This window comes from Plectropomus leopardus, chromosome 4 (genome assembly GCF_026936395.1).
Source record: "Plectropomus leopardus strain MGB_pleo_1.0 chromosome 4, ASM2693639v1, whole genome shotgun sequence".
NCBI classification, from domain to species: domain Eukaryota; kingdom Metazoa; phylum Chordata; class Actinopteri; order Perciformes; family Serranidae; genus Plectropomus; species Plectropomus leopardus.
In genome coordinates, this window is record NC_142179.1 from 4834370 (window position 1) to 4857901 (window position 23532).

Sequence of the window (23532 nt, forward strand, 5' to 3'; positions counted from 1 at the left end):
CCCCTAAAGGAGGCACAAAGGCCAAAGTCCATTCACCCAAAAAGCGGGCTCCAAACCCCAGGGTAGCGCTGGTCATTCGGGGTAAAATACATCGTCTGCTGCAAGGCTCTGCAGACCACCATGTCCCAGATCCTCACCTCTATTATGCAGGTATTGAGGAGGAGGAGGAGGGGGAAACACAGGAGAGAAGAAAGGAGCACAGAAGCAGATATCCAAAGGTTAGCCCCAGGGCTGAGGCTTACTCTCCGAAAGTGTCAAACGGTAAAGGACATGGAGTAGCGCCGGGGCCACCATGTGTAGGAGAGGTGGAGCTGAACAGAGAGGGATGTATCAGAATACCCTGCACTTTGCAGCATAAAAGCTGCAGATCGCCTGCAAATATGAAACGAATCTCCTTTGTGGGTGAAATTCGGGCAGCTCCCGAGCAGATGGACCCACCCTCGCACTACACTCCAGTAAGCCCAGACATGAATGGTACCAAATTTGCAGGAGCAGCAGGAAGGGATTTTACTTCACCCCGTATTCGGCCAAAGAGACCCTTTTCTGCTGGCGACTGTGTGGATTACAACTTCAACAGAGCTCTGCCGGGTACGCTGCTGGAAGAGGATGAAGATAAAGAGGAGGAATCAAGTGCCATCATTGAGCACATTCTCAAAGAGTTGAGGGGGATCAACAAGATCCAGGAGGAAATCTCTGACCTCAGGGATTACCTGACCTCAGTTCGAGGGTCAGTTGAGGAAGTATCATCTTGCGTAGATGCCGTTTTGTTGGAGATTGAGGGTATTCGTTCCAGCAACAAGGCAGGATCAGGGGTACACGCAGGCACTTGGTCGGGGGTAGGGTGCAAAGATGGACCATCATCCCGCAGAAGACCCGCTAGTGCTTATGGAAGTTTGGGGAGTGCAATGCCAAAGTCTGATACAAGTCTTTTCTCCCAAGGCTGCAATGAGCGCCATAGCATCCATGGAGACTTACTGCTCTCAAGGGCAGGAGAGTCTACCGTGTCCCCAATTGCTGAATCAGTGGATAATCAGGAACTAGATGAACCAGAGGATAACTCGGACCATAGCTCGGATATCCCAGTAGGTGCGATAGCAAGAAAGCTCAGCTTTGGCTACTTTGACAGACAGGATGGCCAAGACTGTCCAAGCACCAGCTCCTTGTCTTCTGGGCATAGTGAGTCGGACCTAGAGAGACCATCTTCTAGCCATGGACGGAAGCAGCAAAGAGCCGATGATGGTGACGGACATTGGACTAACACTGAACCACTACACAGTGCCTCTGGGGAATCTGCGTGGCATAGGGAGACTTCTTACCACCAAGACAGAAGTCAGGAGGAGCATGAAGGTGAGAGCCCCTTTTGCTGTGAAGGAGCGGGTAGCTGGGATCACTACAGAGGTGCAGGAGGATATGGGACATCGGGGCAGTGCTCCACAGAAAGCTCAGAACATCTCTCTATTCGTTCTGGGAAACATTACAACTCACCTGCCAGCACTTCTAGCAGGGAGGAGTGGCAGTCACGGAGGAGAAGGCCTAAAACCCAGTCTGGGATTAATGTTCCCACAGATCCCAACCTTGAAAACCCCACTGCTGGATACGAATGTGCTGCTGATTATTCCTACCCTCAAAGCTCTGGTTATCATTCAGTTGATGGGCGTGATGGAGACGCAGAGGAATTCAACTATGGGCAATCAAATGACCTGAGCTACTCGACAGAGTGTCATGACGATAGTTATCAGGACACTTATTTAACCTATGAAGAGTCTTCAGCAGTGACATGGACTGAGGCGTCTTTAAGTACCACTGTAGTCGATGTGGACAGGCCGTTCGTCCAAGAGACTGGAGCCACCAACCAAAGTTTAGAAAACAGACTCCCCCGCTCTTGCAGTGCAGACATCCAAGCTGGTGGTTTCACTGTCAAGCGCATAGGGCGAGCTGTACTTGATTTCAGCTCTGCTTTGCGGGGAGCATTACGCAAAATTGAAGCACCTGGAGCCCAGGAAGCAGACTTTGAAATATCAATGCCTTCTGACCTGCCCACAGCTGAGTTACCTTCAAAGCCTCAATGCCATGAGGCGATATTTGAACAAACGTGCAATGAAATTGTGAAAGGCGATGTAGTTGAAAGTAGTAGTGCTGTTGGGCAGTTGAGTAAAAACAGTACTCTTAACAAATCTGATGTTTTCTCTGTGGAGCCTATGCTTGAAGAAGCCAACGACAGCCTTACATTGGAGTCTACAGACACCTGCCAACACCCTCCATGCTCGGACAAGATCCCCCCACACCCAGAAGAACTCTCAGTCTGCCCTGACCCAATTTCCTGTAGCACTTCAATACTGCCTCCACCTTATGGCCTTACAGAACAACCTGCAGAAGGTCCTGCAGATGGTCCCGCAGATATAAAAGTTAAAGTCCAGCTTTCACAGTGCACCACTACAGAATCCCTCTCAGTATCACTTTCGACCGATGAACCTACAGCACTGGGGGAGCAGGGAGACGCTGAGTTGCCACAGCAACCCACAGCAGACACTATAGCCCCAGAGGGCAAAGCAGAGGAAGTTGCAGCAGAGCCATCCTTGGAGATAAGCCAGCTGGATGAACGCAGGCTAAAGTGCCTGAGGACCTTCCAGCAGATTCTGCGGGAGAAGAGAGAGACCAGACGCAACCTCACCAGTATGACCATGTCCACGTCCTCTCAGGATGACTTAGAACCAGGTAGTCATCACTGGATTGGAAGTTGGGATCTTCTTTTTGTTTGTTTTATCACCTCCATTTTGGTCATTTATTAGTTTTGAGTCACATGTTTTTTCATTATTAAACCTTTAATTAACCAGGTATAATATATATAATATAAGGTATCTTTATCAAGGAAGCCTTGGTCAAGATAGCAGCAGTTAAGTGTTTCAAACAACAGACATGCAAACATTAAAAACACATAGAACAAACACAACACCCTTTCCCTCTACACACAAAACCACTAACACTGCTAAAATCTGGCTTTTGTATACAGTGGTGCAGAATTGAGTCCTAAATCCCACTAGGATTAGTTGGGATTTCAGCACTGCTGGTTTTCCCGTCTTTCAGTACCGTCTCCTGGCCTGTCTGTCACGTCAAACATTACACCTGAAAAAACAAGTACAAAGAAAAACTCATCTACTGCAGAGCTGTGTATGTATCTCTGGTGTGCTGGCAATATTAAAGCAGTCTATTGCCTATTTTATAACAAGTTTTAAAAACTCCCATGCGCTAATTTTGGTGGAGAAAGGGTAATACAGTATCAACCTGCAATACAGTGTTTCAAACAACATAGGTGCAAACAAGAACACACAAGGCAAAAAAACAAAGTCTAAATTTAAAGAATAATATGCCTAAGATGTCTTTTTTTAAAGATATGTTTAGCACATCAACAGTACATCTTTCTTTGTCCTTTTTTGTGAGGTACTCCCACTCCTCATGCATTAAGCAGCCCTCAGGGTAAACGAGCATTGGTATTTTCGGTATGCTAATTTATTTGAATGACTCATTCCTTTTCATGTTTTTATGTTGAAACTAATTGATGTTACTTAACTTCTATTAACTTAATTATTGTCTTTTTTTCACTCCACTCCACCTTTTCTTATCAAAGCCTCGCCAAATGTCCTTGATCTGTCACTCTTTTGTCCCTGTGTACATTGATAAAATGTTAACTGTCACTGTGCTCATATGTTAACCCGGCAGTTATGAGTAAGCCCCTGTGCTGAGAGGTCCCTTATGTATTTACTGCACCAAACGGTCTCTGCTGATAGTATAATTTCCCACCCTCTTGAGAGTAATGTATCACCTGCCACTCACGACTCCCTTACTCCTCTCCGAGGCTCCAGCAGTAGCCATTTGCTGAATTAGAAAACATCAATTATCTCTTTGGAAAGCGAGTCTGACATTAAGGATGAAGGAAAAGGGAAATATTAAGAGTCATTTTCATAATAAATTATACATGTTAATGAAACATTTATGACCTCAGACTCCCTCCTATCTGAGAACTCAGTGGCGCAGCTACTTTTAACATTACCACAGCATTTATAACAAAATGAATGATACAGAGTGTCTTGTTTTTTCACATGATGAGTCAAACTCAAGAGTGTTTTTCTTTTCTGTTTCTTGTTTCTCTGATGCTGTTTTACAGATGGAAAACAAGATGGAGATCAGGTTACTTCTTTTGTGGTTTTCTTCCATTAACATCATTAATATGACATCCAAAAAGAAACTCTTTCTGTCCAATTTTCTTCATATTGTTTGGACGTTTTCTCATGTGTCTGTTTATTTGATTTTCCTTTGTATTTTGTTTATATTGCTTTTTGGAAAATGTTTGATCATTAAAACTCTGTGTTTCATTTCAAAGCTAATGAAATAGCTTTAGGTTTTACAGCCTCAATTCATCTGTGCCTTATCAAGAACATTTGTTGTTCCCATTATAAATACAAAAAGCCCCACACGAATAGGTCAGTATTTATCAGGACACAATATTGATGGAAAATATTGATAGTGAGTCTGTCAGGCTGCCATGTTTTGTTTGTTACTGTCACTGTGGTATTTTCTTTACGAGCTGTCAGACGAAACAACACGCTGTTAGGAAACAAAAGTCAATATTCGGTGTGCGTTTACTGGGAGCATGTGTGGTTTGGTAGGTGTTTAATTTACAAGGTGAAACCAGATTTATGACGCTCATATTCATTGAGGGGGCTATGTGATTGATTGAAATGTACTCTGTGGCATGCAGTGCTGAAACTCAACCAACCCACTTCAGTCCCAGTGCTCCCCTCCTGTTTTTATTTTCTCCTCTCTTACTTGTTTCTTTCCTTGTTGCTCCTGTGCTCGTGCATGCTCCGGTGTCATGAAGTCATGAAACCAATAAACGCTGTCAGCCTTCAAAAAGGCTAAATCTGTGACCTTTGACATCCTATTTCAGGGCCGAGATCAAGATGGTGACCCCAGCAAGCACCCATGGGCCAAGCCAGGGTCAGTAAACACTTTTTGGTGTGTGTGTGTGTAAATGCAAGAACATGAATACCCGGTACCGTGTTTGCACCTGGATTCTCTTTATTTGAATACTGATCAGTGTATTTTGGTATTTGTTTGTGTGTGTGTGTGTGTATCTACAGGGGAAACACACCGTTTGGCATTGACAGCATGCCAGACCTCCGCAAGAGGAGACCCATTCCCCTTGTTAGTGAACTGGTGAGTACACATTACACAGTATCCGTAAGTATTTTGACCTCACAGAGTCTTGATTTTTTCACGCCATAAAGGGACAGTTCACCCGAGAGTCAAACTCATATTTTTACTCTTACCTGTACTTCGTTTTAGATTGTTTTGGTTGAGTTGCGGACATTGGCTTTGGAGATATCTGCCTTTTCTCCAATATAATAGGACTAGGTGGTACTCAAAGCAAGTTGTACATTTTTCTATAAAGATGGAGTCATGTGACTCTGGTATACAGAAAGAATTAATGAAAAGGAGACATCAAAACTTGAGCTGTTTAATATCTGAGTATGACTAAAACTAATTTTAGGTCATTAATTACTGACAGTCTTGTGTATGTTGTTTACTTACCCTGAAAATCTGTAAACCGCATAAATGTCATGGATGCGGACGGTGGTTTATCTTGAACATGTGCCAGTAGATAAACATGACTAACCAGCCACTGTGGGTGGACGTGCTCTTCATACTCTGCTGCTGCTGAGAAATAACAGGTTTGTCATGCTGCACCTGTCAGGTTCACAATGCCGATGCTGTCTAACACCACATCATTTCACTGTATCATACTTTTACTGCCAGGCTACCTGCTTGTTTGTAATATTTCTACTGAATAAAAGCTGCAACAAAGTGAAAAAAATCACAAATAAGAGCTCCATTTCTCACAAAACACAAAACTGAGCAAAAACGCTAAACAGATTTGACCAAGTGATATTGTTCTTTTGTTTGTTTTTTTAAAGTTCAGTTCACCACAAAATCAAAAATACATATTCTACTTCTTACCGGTGTGGGTATTTATCAATCTAGACTGTTTTTGTGAAAGCGTACACCTCCGAACCATGTCACCGCACATCTACTCATGGACGAGAGGCTCATGAAATGTAATTATTAATGGTGTCCTCCTCAAAAGATCTGCATACGTAAATTTTAGATCTTCGTCAGGCATTTTCAGATTTTTGATATGCAGTTCGCTGGCCAAATTAGACCCCGGATAGTGTGCTGGGTGGCCCTCCAACAATTTTCTAATTCACAATAAAAATAAAGGGATTTATTTTTGTTCTTTTAGTATACATAAGGTGCCAGGGTGTCCTAGAATCCTAGAAATGTCCTAAAATCCTAAAAACATCCCTAAATCCTAGAAACATAGGGCGTCTGCGACTGGCCCCTGGCCTCCTGTTATTTGGCAGAAGTGGCCTTATGGGTTGAACTGTCCCTTTTATACTGTTAACAGAGAAAATCAAACTAAAATCTCCTCCCCACTTACTTGCTAGTGCTGAGTTGATGTCTGAAACACGACTTCTGAGTGATAGATTGAAACTAATGGGCCCTTTGTGCTTTTAATCTTTCATCTATGTTATCTAGATTTCTTTTTTTTTTTATTTTGTTTTATGCACCAGTATCAAAAATGTTACAGTGTTGGTTTTGTATGCTGCTGGATTGTCGATGCGTACCCTGTTAGCTCTCTGCTTCTCTTTGAAACTGCTGTGATACTCTGTCACCTTTGGTTATGGATTTGAGCTTTAATTGCCTGTTAACTTCTGCTTCAACATTGGAAGTAGCTGAGAAAAGTTATGTTAACGAGCTGGCTGAGCAACGCCGGAGTTTGACATGTTACAATCAGCTAATTTGATCCTTCAGGAGCGATTGCTCGCGGGCTACATTCAGGATAAATGTACAAAGGAGAACCTGGGCAGTGGCACCCGCTGTGTAATAATTTGTCTGCAAGCACTGAATAGCTGGATTCAAGGTGAAAGCTGCTGATCCTCTCAGCAAGGGGCCTGTTTGTTTGTCTCTAACCTTTTCTTTCTTCTTGTTCTCTTTCCTCGCACATGTTGCCCCCCTCCCTGCGTCGGCCCTCAGGCTATGGTGAGTACAACAGAAGCCAGATTTCAACTGCTGTGTTTCACCGTTTGTTTGATGGGCTTTGTTGCAAACTCTATAATGGTGCTGATTCTTGCAAAGCATTTCCAACCGCTCTGTGTGAGGGCTTCATGTGCGTCTGTGTGAGCCTGATCGCATATGAACGAACGCTTTCTCATACAAAAAGCACACATTGTTGATTTCAAATTGTCCGACAAGCGCAAGAGAAATCGATTCCTTCTTGTGAATGCTTTCAGCTTTCCTTCAGCCGGTTGATGCTCAGAGAGGCTTTTTCTCTGATTGGTGTTTTTTGCTGCAAGTCCGTTAATGAACAGGTTTGTTTTGCCGCAATTCAGCAACAGCAGCTCCACTTTTTGAAATAACACACCTGCCTCTCTGAACAAACAAATGCTGATAAACATTACGGGGAATTGTGTCTTTCTGCCTTTTGGATTCACATTTACTTTGAAGTACTTGAGGGGCGCTGAGACGTACATCCACCGGCCGCGGTCTGTCATCTGAGTGGTTGGGGCTGTGAATATTCATTCACTGAGATCTAAGAAACTTGACTCATCTGATTTAAGAAACTTGTCTCCTTTGATTTGAAGTGGGTCCACCAGAGTCAAGGTCACACTCTCAACAGCTGGAGCGAAAAAGCACCCGTGAGGTTTGAAAAGATATAAAGTCTCTGGGACAGTCTAGTTCAACTTTAATAAGTTTAACATTTCAGTCTCCATAAATCACAAAGAGAAATTAATAAGTGAGACACGAACAAGGAGTTGTGCAGATGAGACTGACATGATGTGGAGATAAAACCATAACAGCCCAAAAGGTTTTTTGTTTTTTTCATAAAAGGCAAAATAATGGCCAAAATATAATGAAGGTCTCAGCACAGAAGAGCTGTTACAAAGCAGCAATATCTTCAAATAAACAAAAAAAATACATAAAGAGATAAGTGTGACCATGAAAGAGCGGTTTGTGGGTTTCATTTTATAATTGCAAACATCAAAAGTCCTCTCATAACAAAAACAAAAAGAAATTGTGCAGAGAGGGTTAAAGCATCACTTAACCATAAACTGTGTACAGATAATGGACATAGTTGAACTGAAACTTCACCCACTGGTTTGTGGACTCATTTCTAAGCCTGAAGTTCAGCAATTTGGCCATTATGATCTTCTTTTTTGAAGCCAGAGGCAGTTTATTTTAATAAGTGTTGCCATGATACTGAGATTTCTAACTCTGACAGGGAAAAAAAAGTTAAAAAGTATCAGTACTATTGAAAATCAGTATCAGTAATCAGTGAAGAATGATGGCTGGATCTGACTGAGAGCCCAAAGACATCATCTACAGACAGACAGTCACTCAGAGCAGCCCCACTCTTAATTATGCAGAATATAAAGCCATAATAAAATTTAAACTGGTGAGCTATAAAAGAAACAATCGCCCCCTGCATGGTTGTAATGAGTGTTAAAATCGTGATAGAAATCAAAGCTGTTTTTTGTACCAGGTTTATTTCCAACACGTTTTCATCGTAAGTCATCACATACCGTTGCTTTGGAGCAGGACGTTCAGGGATGCTGCTGCCGTGATGTCAACAAATGCACATGGTGGGATGATGCTGTTATGTTTAGACAACACAAGCGCATGGCAACCAATGACGAGTCAACAAACGCACAAACTGGGATGAATGGTTATGGATGTGGCAAAAGAGGCCCACAGCAAGGCGTTAAAAAAAAAAAAAATCAAGCAAACTCCCGCATAAAGGTCCACTGTTTGTTTGATTTATCCACCTTCTCTCCCGCCTGCTGCATATGGACCTTCCTGCTCCTTACATTATCTCATTACTGGCAGTTTCAATCTGATGCTGTCAATCAAGCAGCATATTGTGGATATGACAGGTTTGGTACGCCCCCCGAATGACATAAAATAACACCACCAGCTGTTCTGTCCAGCAGCGCATCATGCAGACATCAAAGATGTCTTTTGGTATCAGGATCTGAGGCTGAAAGCATCACAAAGCGTCAGTATTTGGTGACTTCCAAATGAGAAGGGCTGTTATTTCTGTTGTAAATGTAGTCAGTGGGGATTGATTTGGTTTTGGAGCCAGCCTCAGGTGGACATTTGACGAACTTTGGTGTTGGCTTCCCTTTTCAGCCCAGGAGGTTGCTGCTTGGACAAAAAATATACACCTTTGATAAAAGTCACCAGTTTTTTATGTTCATAGAGTTTGCCGCCTATTTCAGCATGTTATGAGTCAGGTTGGTCAGCACTTTTGTGGTCAGCGTATGAATTTAGAACAGTGATTACGTTTTCCCCCGCAAATGTGAGCTTTATACTTTCTCCTCGCCCAGAATTATTCAAGCTGCAATTATTCGAAACTCCACAGAGCACGGCGCCCAGGTCTTGCTGCATGACCACGTGCACCCCTGTTTTGTTGTTCAGCACTGATGCTGGACAACGCCTCAGACAAACAACACATTCTCCGAGCCCGGCTGTACAGCTGCTGTACAGCTGCTGTGTGCTCGTCACGTGCTCTCTGCTGTGGTCGTAGCTGTCAGAGCGGATGAGGAAAAGCTCACTGTTGAGGTATTAAATATCTGGAGCTCTGAAAATCTCAGCATTGTTAAAAAAATATTTAAATAGACATTGCTGGTGAGCCATAGCTGGAGAGATGAAGCACCTCGCTAAGCAATAATATCTGTGATATATTTGATAATCTGCGTGGCTCTGTTAACAGGCTGCACAGTACTCATCTCCACTGCTGCTCTACATCAAGGAGACTACATTCTGTTATCCTTGATATTTTCAAAGTTATGTGTGAATTGATGTCCTTCTTGTAATGTAAAATACACTAAATACACCCACTATCAAGTCATTGCACATCATTTATGTACAGTTTCTTAAAGTGAATAGATGCATCGCGAGCTGATGAATCACGGAGAGCTGTAGGAAGTAAGTGGCAGTAATCAGTTTACCTTAATGATAACTGACAGCGTGCGTCGGTGAGACGCTGTGAGCCGAGCCTCTTTGGGTTAAAAAAAAAGAGCGGTGCTTCTATTTCAAGGACATTTCTGAGGTGCTTTAAAGTGCTGCTGTGGGATGAAATATGCATTCAAACTTCAGTATTTTGTTTATGCTGGAGCTGATGAAAGGCTATCCAGATCCTGTCCAAAACATCCCAGTCCACATCCACAGATCTGCACATATTATGCAAAACACTGAAGCGAACGATACAAAATATCATCTGTGAAATGAAAACTATAATGAAGGCTATATTGTCTTTTCTTAATGGAATAGTTTGACATTTAGGTGTAATTTATTTCTGTTAATAACTGTGCCGTTATTCTGTGAATGCGTAGCATCTCTTAATTAAACTTAATTTTTCCTTAATTTAGTATAAAGTGTTTATGATAATAGAAATGTCGATTGAAGTGTCAAGTGTAGCCAAAAAAACCTGAAAATCCTCAATAAAACACGACAAATACGTAACACGACAAACTTGAGTGTTTGCCATGAAAGAGGAAGTAACGGAGAGGTGTGTGATTTGTTTCCAAAGGTGTGTGTTCAAAGAGAGAAAGAGCAAGAACAAACGTGTGCATTGTTTTTGAAAATTTCCACAACCTTCAAAGTTAAAAGAGCCAAGCATCACACAGAGAATTGATTCCCTGAATTTTTTAAATTGAAAGTTTTCTTTGGCTTCATCTTTTGTCTTTTACCTTGTTTTTTGTTTTTTTTGTCTTTTCTCCGCGGCTCGCTGACGCTCTCTCTCTTTCCTCGTTTCCAGTCTATGATACAGTCCAGGAAAGCTGGACTCGCCCACACACTGGCCACACGGACCTCCCTGAAAGACGAGGAGCTTGTGAGTGGCCAAATTCATATCTCTCTCTCGCTCTCACACACACACACACACACACACACACACACACACACACACACACACACACACACACACACACACACACACACACACACACACACACACACACAAAGCTATGATTGTATAGTTATCTATTGGGAAGACTTGCTGTCATTGTTATGCTGGCTAATGGGGACCCACACAAACCTTAACTTATATTCACACACACACACACACACACACACACACACACACACACACACACTTCCTCATACTTTTCTCCCCAGCTGTTTTCCTGCTGTCATTATGCTGTAGCCATATTGTTGATCCGTTTGTTGGCGATCCAATACACTGTAGGCTCTAAATTTTGCTGAGTCAACTTTAGGCGGCTTCGGGTTTTAATGGAGCTCGGAGCAGCAAGGCTTCGCTGGCTGGATGAGGTTTCATGTTTGCTTTTTATTGTTTGTTTTGTGCCTTTCATACTGTACTGTGTCAAGTCATGGTGGTGATTACATTGGGTGAAATATGAATTATTCAAGTGGGTAAAGTAGGTCACTGAATGCAGCTGTGGAGAACGAAGCAACTGTTGGAATTTAAAGACCATAATTCATAGTTGAATTATGGATACATTGCTGCATTTTATTTTGTTTGTTTGTTTGATTTTATTATTACGCCTTCATTCTGGTGATAGCCGCGGTCATTATCCCATCCATCCCATTCTCATGAACGCAATACCTTAAGGAAATTTCTTCAAATTTTGTACAAATGACATCTGACATTTTAATGCAATTGGAAAATATACAAACAGCATACACACTGGGGTCAGAAGACTCTGCAGTAGATGCAGGTATTTATCGCCTCTGCCTCCAATCTGCATTGATTGAAACATAACATCTGGTTGAACTTCTTAATTTCAGCTTCTTAACCTGCGAGATGCAATATCACGGCACCACTAAATACCGTCTGTCTCCACCTCAGCACTGCTTAAACGTCCTTCCACAGTGGTCTGCACAGTATTTGAAAAAAAGACTGGAAAAAGAAGTCATGTATTAGAGAAGTAACCACAGTGAAGTTTCCACAGGCCTCCATCCACGCTGCTTTCTACTGTTTATCTTTTTGTTGGCCTGCCCGTAACGACAACCTTAACACACCCAAAAAAACTACACACACACACACACACACACTCACACACACACAGAGGCGTACTCGTCTGCTGCAGTGCCGTGTACACAGCTCTGCTCCTTGTTTTCCTCATTCTTTTGAACAGGATATCTCACAAACACTGTAAAGGAATTTCTTAAAAATTTCACACAAACGTCCACTTTGACTCAAGAATGAACAGAAATTTGGTGGTCAAAGGTCAAGGTCACCGTGTCCTTGCATCCTTATTATTCTCATGAGCGCAATATCCAAAGAAGGCCTTTAGGTAGTTTCCTCAAATTTGGCACAAACGTCCACTTGGACTCGTGAATGAACTGATTTAAATATGATGGTCAAAGGTCAAGGTCACTGTGATGTCATGTTTCTGCATATAACGCGAGAATACATATGCTAACATTTTACAAAAATGTCTGATAGGACACAATAATTATATATTAAATTAATAATATTATTATTATTATTATTATTATTATTATTATTGTCATTATTATTATTATTATTATTGATACATGTGTATATTTATGGCTATTGAGATAATGCTTCTTACTTCTCAAAAGTGAAAACACAAACACAAATACAGAAATAGATCCAGACCCTGCATATGTGCCCTGTAAGTTACTGACTGAACCAGATGTACAGATGGGTGTTGCACATACAGAGTACAGTACAGAATATATTAAGACGTGTATACTGCATGTACAATGTTAGCTGTTCTATAATTAGATCATACTGACAGTTGGAAGACGCATATGTACAGAAATGTGCGACATTTTTTTCCTGGCTCAGGAACACAGACACTGAACAGATACACTTAAGTTGACAACCTGTGAAAAACATGAAAAATGTGAGAAAATATGATGCCAGAATTAGCCATCCACTCATCCATATGTTTTTATGCATAATCACACCGGCTATAACAATGCTATGCAGCCATAGTGGCATGATCTGTGAACGATGCTGCAGGATGCATGACGGGGACAAAGAAGTAAATCAGAGGAAATAAAATGAAGTAAAAGCACAGCACAGAAAAATAAAGTCAAGAGGTACAAAGAAAAAAAACACAAGTCAGATCAATAAAACTCAAAGTAGTTAGAACGAGACTGAGAGAAACCTGAGGCAGAGATGACGGCAATGAAATTATATTGCAGTTTTTGCTATAACAAGAAAAAAAAACTGACGAGCTTGATAATAATGACTCATATCGACCCCTATACAAATTCTTTTTTTACCAAATCAAGCTGGGCTGCTGGTCAAGGTGTCCTCCTTCTGTGGAGATGTGCTCACCTCCTCCCACGCTCCTCCTACGCCGAGCAACAGCAGAACTTAGTTCATCAATAAAGAAGCTGAGAGTGATTAAAACACGAATTAGCACTGTCCTACATAACCACATTTCTATATCATTTTATCCACCTTTACGTGACCCTCTTATTAATTTTTACAATGCCTAAAATCTTTTTTTTTTTTTTTTACTTAACCCTTTGAAACCGGAGAAAATAGTTTTTATTTCTTTCAAAAATATGGGAAGAAAATAAGGAGCAAACAAGAATTTGTAAAATTCAAAAAAATGAAAAATACTTAAAATCAGTTTACAAGAAAAAATACTTAAACAAAAAGAAAATTTAAGTTTAAAAAAACAAACAACGCAATCAAGCATAGGATCATAGTGCTTAAAAGGTAATAAAAATGTTGTAACATAATTTTAAATGCATAATTATAAATATAATTTTCCCCAGGTTTTTCGTGTTTTCCTTGACATTTCTCCGCAGGTCCTTAAAAAGTCTTGCAGATCCTTGTAAAATGTCTTCAAATGTCTTATAATTATTTTATCCATAAATTAGACCTTAAAAGATCATTGAATAGTCCAAAATTGAAATCTGTAATGTCTCAAATGCCATAAATATTTGATCAAATTTCTTTTATACAATATTTGAAATTTCTTTTGTCAAAATAAGTCGAGCTCTTCTGTGTCCACATTTCTAATGTTACAAATCTTAAAACCTGCCAATGAACCCAGTAATGTCTTTTTACTTTAAACTTAAACTAAGCTGTCGATAATTTGTAAATTAACCTTAATCTTACTCTAATAATTTTATTCAGACATAAACCATGCAGCTGCACTGGATCACATTATATATTACTTACATTTATATTTATCTGAAATGCTTGAGGAAGTAAAATGATTTGTGCATTTGTCTTAAATTAATATCTTGAAAAGGTCTTAAAACGTTTAATTTATACGTTTGATATCCGTCGACACGGTGACAGAAAAAGCAAATATGAGAAAAAGAGAGAGTGAGCAAGAGGAAACTAACAAATAAACTAAAGCAGCAAATTACAAACTGTTGATACTGTCCTGACATGTAAGCTGTATTGATTTGCCTCACAGCCAACGGGAAATCAACAGCTATCTGACAGACGAGTGCAAATCCTCGCTTATGCTGTTTATGGAAGATTGCGATGCCGGCTGTGACCTTATCGGTGTCATCCCTCCCTCAGAGTTTGGAAGTTTTTCCAGATGCCAAGAGTCACATTGAGACACTCAGTAAACCATCTAAATGGACTGAAAATGCTCGCGGAAACAAACGTTTTGAGGGCCAAAGAGAAAACACTGAAAGATTACTGGAAAAAATGGAACATTTATATGAGACATGATGCCAACTAAATGAATGCTGAACTTAAAAATACTTTGAAATATCTTCAACAATCAATTATTGTTATTTGGTTATTTTTTGTGTTGTTTTACTTGTAATGTTTTATTCTTCGACAGCTCTTAACCCTTTAAACCTGAAAACGTTGGCTTGAAAAACATCAAAATTACCTGAAAATAAGCACAAAAATTTTTTAAAAAATCAAATTAATTAATGAAATGAAATGAAATAATACAACCTAAAAAATCTTTATTTTTTTCTGTAATATAATTTTAAATATAGATTTAATGACAAACCTATACTGCGTCACTGCCTGTTATTTTATTTTATTTTATTTATTGTTTTTTTAGTTTACTTATTTATTATTGTATTTTATCTTTTCATTGTTTGCATATTTGTTTCTTCACTATATAGTTATTTTATTAATCCCATCTGAATTCCTCTTTATTCTACTCGTGATTATTATATGTTTGTAAAGCCTGTAAAGTTCAATAAAAACAATGTCCAAAATATAGTTTAAACATTTCCAACCTTGCAGGTACAATTTGTATTTACAAAGATGGTGTCACAAAAATCCCAGTTCTTGCACAATGTTGCTTAATGCTACAAAGAGAATCACTGACTCATTCTCTTTTCATTGTTCAGTCACTTTTTGTCTTGTTGTGTTTTTGTCCTTATTCACCTTTTTCACTCCGTCCCACACTTTTCTTCAACACTCCTGTCTCTTTTCTCGCGTGGATAACTGCTTTCTTTTTTTCAGACCACATCTGTCTGTCTCCTCCGTATTCACCCATGTTTCTGTGTTTAATCCGACAGAAAAACCACGTGTACAAGAAGTCCCTGCAGGCTCTGATCTACCCCATCTCCTGCACCACGCCACATAATTTCGAGGTTTGGACGGCCACTACGCCCACCTACTGCTACGAGTGCGAGGGTCTGCTTTGGGGTATCGCCCGGCAGGGTATGCGCTGTGCGGAGTGCGGGGTTAAAGTGCACGAGAAATGCCAAGAGCTGCTGAACGCCGACTGCCTGCAAAGTGAGTAAAATAATTAAAGCCTCTGGGAACCAAAATCACCAAAACATGTTCTTTATATATAATTCAGGGTCTCACATGCATAATAAAAAGCATAAAAACGATCTAACATTTGCCTCAATCCATATTTGAAATACTGTTATTTTAGTTTTTTCACAGTTTACAGTAGCTGGGTTTATTTGGGTGTGGTTATTCTCGATCCATATCACCTAATAGTGATAAAGCTAATCAGTCAGCTGTCGGTTGATACTAATTTAACATGGAAATTTCAAAAAGGTGCACTCAGAGTGGAGTCTGGCACAAACTGGACCGTCTGTAAACTCAGAGCACGAACGGCACTCTGATTGTACCGCTCGGTTATCCACAGCTCCGCACTCTGGCAGTGTCAGAGCGACTCTGGGCGCTCTGTCCGGGGAAACGGAGCAGCAAAGCGTGAATGTGTGATGAACTTAACCGTTCATTAATTCATGGAGAAACAGAACGCTACGTGGCTTCGAATAACATCGCTCTCATTTTGGTGCAGAGCGTCAGATTAGATTTCGGAGCGCAGTCAGAGTGTGAGGGCAGGAACAGATAGAGCTGCTCCACACTGACTCATTTTTGCTCCATGGCTGTCGTCGTGGAGACGAGACAATTGACAAAAGTGTCAATCAAAAAAAGATCTGCAGTGCCCACACAGTCTGGAGAAATTATCCTCAAAATGAGCTGTTTTAAACTCGGTTTTCTAATCGTTGAAAAAAGAGGGAGAAACCAAGACACTCTTTTATGATAAAAAACTTTATTATCAAGGTTAGTTCATGGTTTAAAAGTTAAAATACTAAATATCAACTAGCCTTGATAATAAAGCTTTTTATCATAAGAAGAGTACCTTGATTTGGTCCCTTTTTTCAGCTTTTTTCACACGTTTTTACCAAAAAGCACCTTCTTATTGCTTTGTTTGCTTGACCTGCCTAGAGAAAGCCAAAGCCCTCCTACTTTGTCTCCATCAGTTTTCTAATAGTTGTGAACATTTATTTTCACTAAGATTTTTGTTGATACTTAATGAGAAACTAAACGTTGATATTACATGTGCATTCTTACTATTTCAAGCCATGTTTTTAGGGTTTTAAAGAAGCAAAAAACTTCTTTAAAATCATCCCATATTTTGAACCGTATACAGATTTCCCCGACCCCCTGAAAATATTTTTGAGCTTCCTCTGAACAAGTGATCTGACTGAAAAGTCTGCTAAAAGTGTCATAGCAGTCGTACAGATTGTAAGGCTTAACTTCCCTGATCAGGACTTAGCCTTTGAACTTATTGCCATTTTGCAGCTGCCTCTCAACTGTCAGATGTCAGAGCTTCCAACAGTTAAGTTGAGCTTTGCAAAGAAAAATGTCTGAGCAGAAATTTTACTGAAGGATTCGTTCACCAAAGCAGACGTCGCTCTGTGATGTAGTTTAGTTGAACTGCAGAAATGCTGCGGAGCAAGTTTGAGAGGAGTAATGCCAGAGAACCTGAGGGGTCTATGAAAATATCACAGTAATAAACCTGAAAGGAAGAACATTTCGCTCTAAGTTGTAGTTTACTCACTTTTTTCCTCTAAAACTCGTCATCCACATTTCTTTGTGTCTTCCTGTCGTCCTCAGGAGCGGCTGAGAAGAGCTCCAAGACCGGGGCGGAGGACCGGACGCAGCACATCATCATGGCTATGAAGGACAGGATGAAGATCCGCGAGAGGAACAAGCCGGAGATCTTTGAGGAGATCCGGAAGGTGTTCAACATCACCAAGATGGTCCACGTCCAGCACATGAAGAGCATCAAGCAGAGCGTCCTGGACGGCACCTCCAAGTGGTCGGCCAAGATCACCATCAACAGTACGTCCGATCGTTTTTTCTTAACTTTGAGACGGACAGCATGAATGGTTACCTAAATGCTCCATAGGGAGCATTTTAGGCTGCATTCCTAATATCATACTTTTTGTATTTACCTTTAGTGAATACTGCAGAGTATGTACTGCTGCGAGGAGTGTGCGCAGATTTGGGACATCCTAATTTCTCGTAATATTGCACCTTGAACTTTGAGCCTTTTGCTGATACGTTGTCGCAATGCACAGTTCGAGCTGACGTCTGCGGCTCAGTTGATGTATCGTATTTTACGCTGTGCAGGAGATTGTGGGTCCGGAAAGACACACTAAATCTTTTACTGGCATACTGAAAGTCGGGTTCGACAACAGTTTTCTGCGTTCAGACACCTCTCAAAAGATATTTAACTCTGAAACCTGAGCAAATTTGAATTCTTTTCAAAACATGGGGGGACTTCAATGAGCAACTTAACTACACATGGCCCCAAAAAATCGAGAAAAATCAATAAAAAAAAAATTATATAAGTGTAAGCAAAAAAGTAATGACCCACAAATTGCAAGAAATTAGTTGGAGGCGATGTAGAAAATGGCCTGAAAATTGGTTTTATTAAAGGGTGAAGAATTGCTGAAAATTTATGAAAATCTAGGGAAAACTGCCCATAAAAAATATATTTATAATTATTATAATTATATGTTTAAAATTATGTCACCGAAAATAAAATGTACTTTAAAAAAAAAAATGTCAGCACTTTTTTGGGGTCTTTTTCATGTTTTGTTTTTTAGATTTCTTTTTTTTTGCTTTATTCAGGAAATTTTCTTGTAACTTTTTAATAATTTTTCGTGAATTTTTGGGCCATATGCAGTCACATTGCTCATTGCATTCTCACCACATTTTTGAAAGAAATTAAATCAATTCAAATCAGATATTTCTTAACTGAAGTGTTGGATGTTTAGATGACAGAAAGCTTTCCAAAAACGTAATGCAGTAGTGTTCACGCTTTACTTTTAATCTCTTCTGTCTCTCCGTCTTATCACTTAAAGTACTGACAAACTGAAACAGTAATGCAGACATGATTATCCAAAAACAGTTATGGAAAATAAGTCAGAGGAGAAAACTGCAAAATCACCACATTCATGAAAAATGACTGGACAGTGAGAGACAGGAAAAGCTTTTCCAACCCGTCTTTCTTTATATTTTGTCTTTCTCATCATTGCTGATGGACAGTGTCCACAAAGCTTGTAGCAACAAGACACTGAGTCTAAGTGTGTCCACACTTATATAATACGTATAACACTCGTATCTCCGTGTGAAGTCAGTCTGCAGAGTGAATTTTGGGTTATGTGGCCTTTTATTCTCACTGTCGGCTTTGGCCTCTTTGCTGAGCCTGCTGACACTTTTGTTTTGTTTTGTTTTGTTATTTTTGGATAAAGCAGTGGAGGATGAAGTGCCTAAAAGCCATACTCAAGTAGAGGTACAGATATTTTAAGAGAAAATGACTTGATTAGAGTTTAAAGTTGTTTGAGTTTGAGTATTACTTGATTAAAAGTCTTAAAGTATGTGATATTTAGTGTACATAAGTATAAAAAGTAATTTTATTTTATTAAATTTAGCTTGGTATTTAAAGCAAAAGTACCACTAAATGTTGGTAATTAAAAAGCAAGCCATTGTATTTTGAGAATTATGAAACTGATTCCTTCTTAACATGGACACCGAAAGACTGCATGTAAAGATGGACAACATGACAGTTTCCCCAAAGTGTAACTTTTCAATCTCAAAAAAGGTATCTGGCTGAAGTATAGGTCATAAAGCCCGCCCCTCCAACTTAAAACTCAAAATACTCGCCACTAATGACGTTACAATACCTAAAATCTAAGACGACATTTAGTCTCATAGCAAGATATTGATATAATATTGATATATTTCCAATAAATAAAAAATAAATAAAATGTAAAAATATACATTTTATTTAGGAAATGTATTGGAGTTAAAAACTCAAGTAAAGTACAGACACTCCCAAAAAACCCTATATATTGTAGCAAATATAATCACTTTGTTAAACTACACTGGTATAGAGCAGTATTTCCAAAAAGTAAATTAATCATTATTATTCTTGCTTACTGAAAAAACGTGTTTGGGAAATGCTTTGGATAATATTTCCAAAATAAAACTGTCATTTAATGAAAGGTCAGACGGTTGTAAATTGATTATGCCAGCCACAAAACAAATTCTCCTTCTTTTCCTCTTCTTTTTATTTCAGGAGAGTTTACAATAATCAACAATCACCAATGGATGAACATATAAACATAACTGTAAAGTCTATTTTTCCATCACTAACCCCCAGCCCGATATTCCCGACTAAACTGACAAACACACGAAATAACACAGCAAAGAGTAAAACATTAAAACAAACAAACAAATAAACAATGTTTACATGCATTCATTCTAAATAATAATGTGATATTAGGGATTTAAGGACATTTCTGTTGCGTCTATGGACGTTCAGAGTCAGAAATTGTCCATCATTAGTGATCTCTTAAAATTTTCCCAACAAGAAAATAAACCAACAGAAAAAATATATCCGCAGTCATGTTTTTATAGAGTTAGGCTCTCTGCAGGTGAGAAATGTGATTTTTGGTGAAAGAACATCTGAAATGTTGGAGGAGATTCATTTTTCCAAAGAAGTAAGCATTTGTTATAAAAAAAAAATATGCTATAATAATTAATACTCTGCCTTTTTTATCAAATTTAAGGAATATCATCAAATAAGTAGAGGTAAGAGTTTAAATCACATCCAATTTCCAAAATGTATGAATGAATAAGCAGATTGCATTCCCCAAACAGATGCATAAATGCACCCTATTTAGTTATGCATTAGGACAGTTTGGTGATTTATCTTTGGAGATTTTATGCATCTTTATTGGAGTTAGATATAATTTATGGATGAATTGAAAATTTGCTTTCTTCATTTTGATGCTTGTTAATGAGAAATGCAATCTTTCACAAACATTTAGACGGGTACTTTCATCTAAAACCATCCCTAAATTGTTTTTCCAATTATCTAATAACATTCAGAAAGATGCATGACCTCCTCAAAACACATTTTCATGGACATATGAACATTTTTTGATGGCGGTGGAAGGTAGAAAAGCTGTTTTTGTCGCACTTTCAAATCCCAGGAAGGTGTGGGGGAAAAGCTGGATGGTAAAACCCATCAAAAGTTTAAGCCTCTGCGCCCAAAACCTGCATAACACAGCACAGTTGATGCCAACAGCTGTGAAAACCTGCAGCTGTGAGAACGTTGTTGAGTGTCGCTGAATCAGAGTGCGTCAGGTTTCTCCACATAAATACCAAAAAACAAGGAAATCTCATCAGAGTTTATTTTTTTGTCCGTCTGAACTGCGGAGAAACTTCGACTGTTTATCTGCACGCTTCAGTCATTTGAACAGACATGCGTCCCCACCTCCTTTCTCCTCCCTTTGCCAAACATGACTGCCACTGTTGCCAAAGCAACCAGACACATCACACCATATAGTGGCAGCAGTGTTGCCATGGCAGCCATCACACCTTGTCTCCGCGATCACCGGTGCTGAGCTCCATTAAACAGGAGATACAGGGACAGGCGTTCAGCAGGCGCTTTGTTTTAAATTCATTCATGGTCACGTACGCTTTGCTTTATGTTATACATTTATTTGTCAGGGACTATATACGACATTAATCTCACAAGAATCATACCAGATTTGACAAGTGTACATTAGTGTGGACAAGACTGGTTTTTAAAATAATAAATTTATTTATATAGCTCCTTTAAAAGCAGAGTTTACAAAGTGCTTTGACAAAGAAAGCAAAGCAGAAGCGAGAAGAGTTTCTTGCGGAGGCAACATAACAGTAAGAGCCAAACAATAATACCGAACTAACGCCAGTCTAAAGAGAGAAAACCCTTTTGTGGATATGGACCATAATGTTTTATTTAACCCTTTGAAACCTAGATCATTGTCAGCTTTCTTGTGTTGCGTTCAGGTGCCTTTAGAAACCTGAGCAAATTGGTTTAATTTATTTTGACAAGATTGAGAAAAATGGCAGTGACCAACTTGGCAAAAAATGTCCAACAAATTACAAAAAAAAAAATGTGCCAAGATATTTAACTAAAAATTAGTTTAAAAAAGAGGGAGGATTATAAGAAGAATATCAAAAAAATGGGGAAAATCTATATTTATAATTAAACTAATCTGATATTTACAATTATGTCAGTGAAAATATAAAATACAAAAAATAAATACAGATTTTTTTTGGATCATTTTTTGTTTGTTTTTATTTATACTTTTGATTTATTTTATATTCTTTTCTTTCTTTTCAGGTAATTTTCTTGTAGATTTTTTTTAAAGTAATTTTTCTCTAACTTTTTAGACATGTCTTGTTTAGTTGCTTGTTATCTTCTCCCCATTTTTTTAAAGAAATCAAACCAATTTGCTCAGGTTTTAAAGAGAATACAGCGGGACAGCTTAGTATGAAAATATTTAATAGTTAATTGTCTCAAACACTCAAACATAGGTGATGAAACACTGATCCCAACGACGAGGACATAGCAACATGCAGTTCACTTTAAATCCAGATGGCGTAGGACGCAACTGTTAAGCAATTATGTTTTATTAAAAAAAATTTTAAAAAAAGGCAGTATCGGTCAGGTCTGTAGTTGCTAACCTCCCTACTGTCTCTTGTTTATTCTCCTCCGGTGGTTTATTAATGATGTCGGTAATAGGAATTGTTAAATAATCTTTGACATTTTCATGGGTCCCCAACTGCATTTTTCACTTTTCTGCTGATCAAGGTCAGACTGCATACTGACTGATATCACATAATGGATTTTTGATAAGCAACTAAAAGATTTTGAGAAATGTGTCGGGCTAGATTCAAATGTTTGATGTAAAAGTTTTGTAAAGAACTTTGGTAAAGTTGTCTCTCTTCAAATGTGGCTAATGATAAATGAGATAAAACCCTGACATTATTTGTATATTTGTCTTTAGCCAGCCGTCTATAAATTATTCAGGTCGTTTGAAATTCTCCCATTTTTGCTTTTTCATCACACAGTTTTTCATTTTTGCATAAATCAATCATTTCCCCATCTAAAATACATTCAGACACACTTTCAACTCAAAGTCAGTTTTGTATTTAAGCCAAGTTGTGATTGGACTTGATGGTGGACTGACAGGAGACGCTCCACCGAGAGCTCTTTGAAGAATCCATTGATGTCATTAGGGAACATCTGAACCAATTAATATTCAAAACTCCCCATTAGCTCAGATAAAATGCATCAGTCAGACGCTGAGTGAACAGTCACCACAGATATTACAGGGACTGAGGAGGGTTGAGACTGAGTCTGAAGTGCACAGGACTCCTGTTTCCAAATTACAAAAAGTTTTCGTTTTTGTGTTTTATGGCTCTTACCTGTATGTTTGAGTGCACAAAGGCAAGCATGTAAGTTTGTATCTACACAGCAGCGATCTGATATTATCTTTAAAACATTTTAAGCTAGAGATGCACTGATCCGATACACCAGAATGATTTTGGGGCCGATGCGGACCTCATCAAATATTATAACTGAACCAATGGATTTTATATAGTGTATTTGATAGGCACAATGCAAATTAACAACAAACCAGCTTCAGCCTGTTACAAACAAGCTGTAGTAACTGATGTTTCACAGCTGTTGCTGGTTTGCAGCTCCTGTCCACAGTTTGGCTTTTAGTAAAGAAAAAGAAGAAGATATCAAGGTTACATTGCAGTAACATGCATACAGTAACATTTATGATAAAAAGAAGACAAGTTTAATATTTACTTTAAGATTACATAAAATTACAGCATACAGTTACAGTAAAAAATAAAAGAAGGAAAAGACACAAATA

At 39.0% G+C, this 23532-nt stretch overlaps 2 protein-coding genes across 3 annotated transcripts in view; both read left to right on the forward strand.

Moving 5' to 3' along the window:
• LOC148189672 (uncharacterized) overlaps positions 1 to 5403 on the forward strand; it is a 139054-nt gene extending 133651 nt beyond the window's left edge. Inside the window, exons 14-16 of the mRNA XM_088076012.1 lie at positions 4946 to 4995; positions 5139 to 5214; positions 5344 to 5403. Coding sequence (XP_087932138.1) covers positions 4946 to 4995; positions 5139 to 5214; positions 5344 to 5403 — 186 coding nt within the window. The remainder of the gene's footprint in view (positions 1 to 4945; positions 4996 to 5138; positions 5215 to 5343) is intronic.
• Positions 5404 to 10879: 5476 nt separating this feature from the next.
• The window catches only part of LOC121944715 (protein unc-13 homolog B-like), an 89608-nt gene continuing 76955 nt past the window's right edge, over positions 10880 to 23532 (forward strand). For both annotated transcript variants that reach the window (XM_088076352.1, XM_088076353.1), the window contains exons 1-3: positions 10880 to 10951; positions 15574 to 15793; positions 17417 to 17644. In XM_088076352.1, coding sequence (XP_087932478.1) covers positions 10880 to 10951; positions 15574 to 15793; positions 17417 to 17644 — 520 coding nt within the window. The remainder of the gene's footprint in view (positions 10952 to 15573; positions 15794 to 17416; positions 17645 to 23532) is intronic.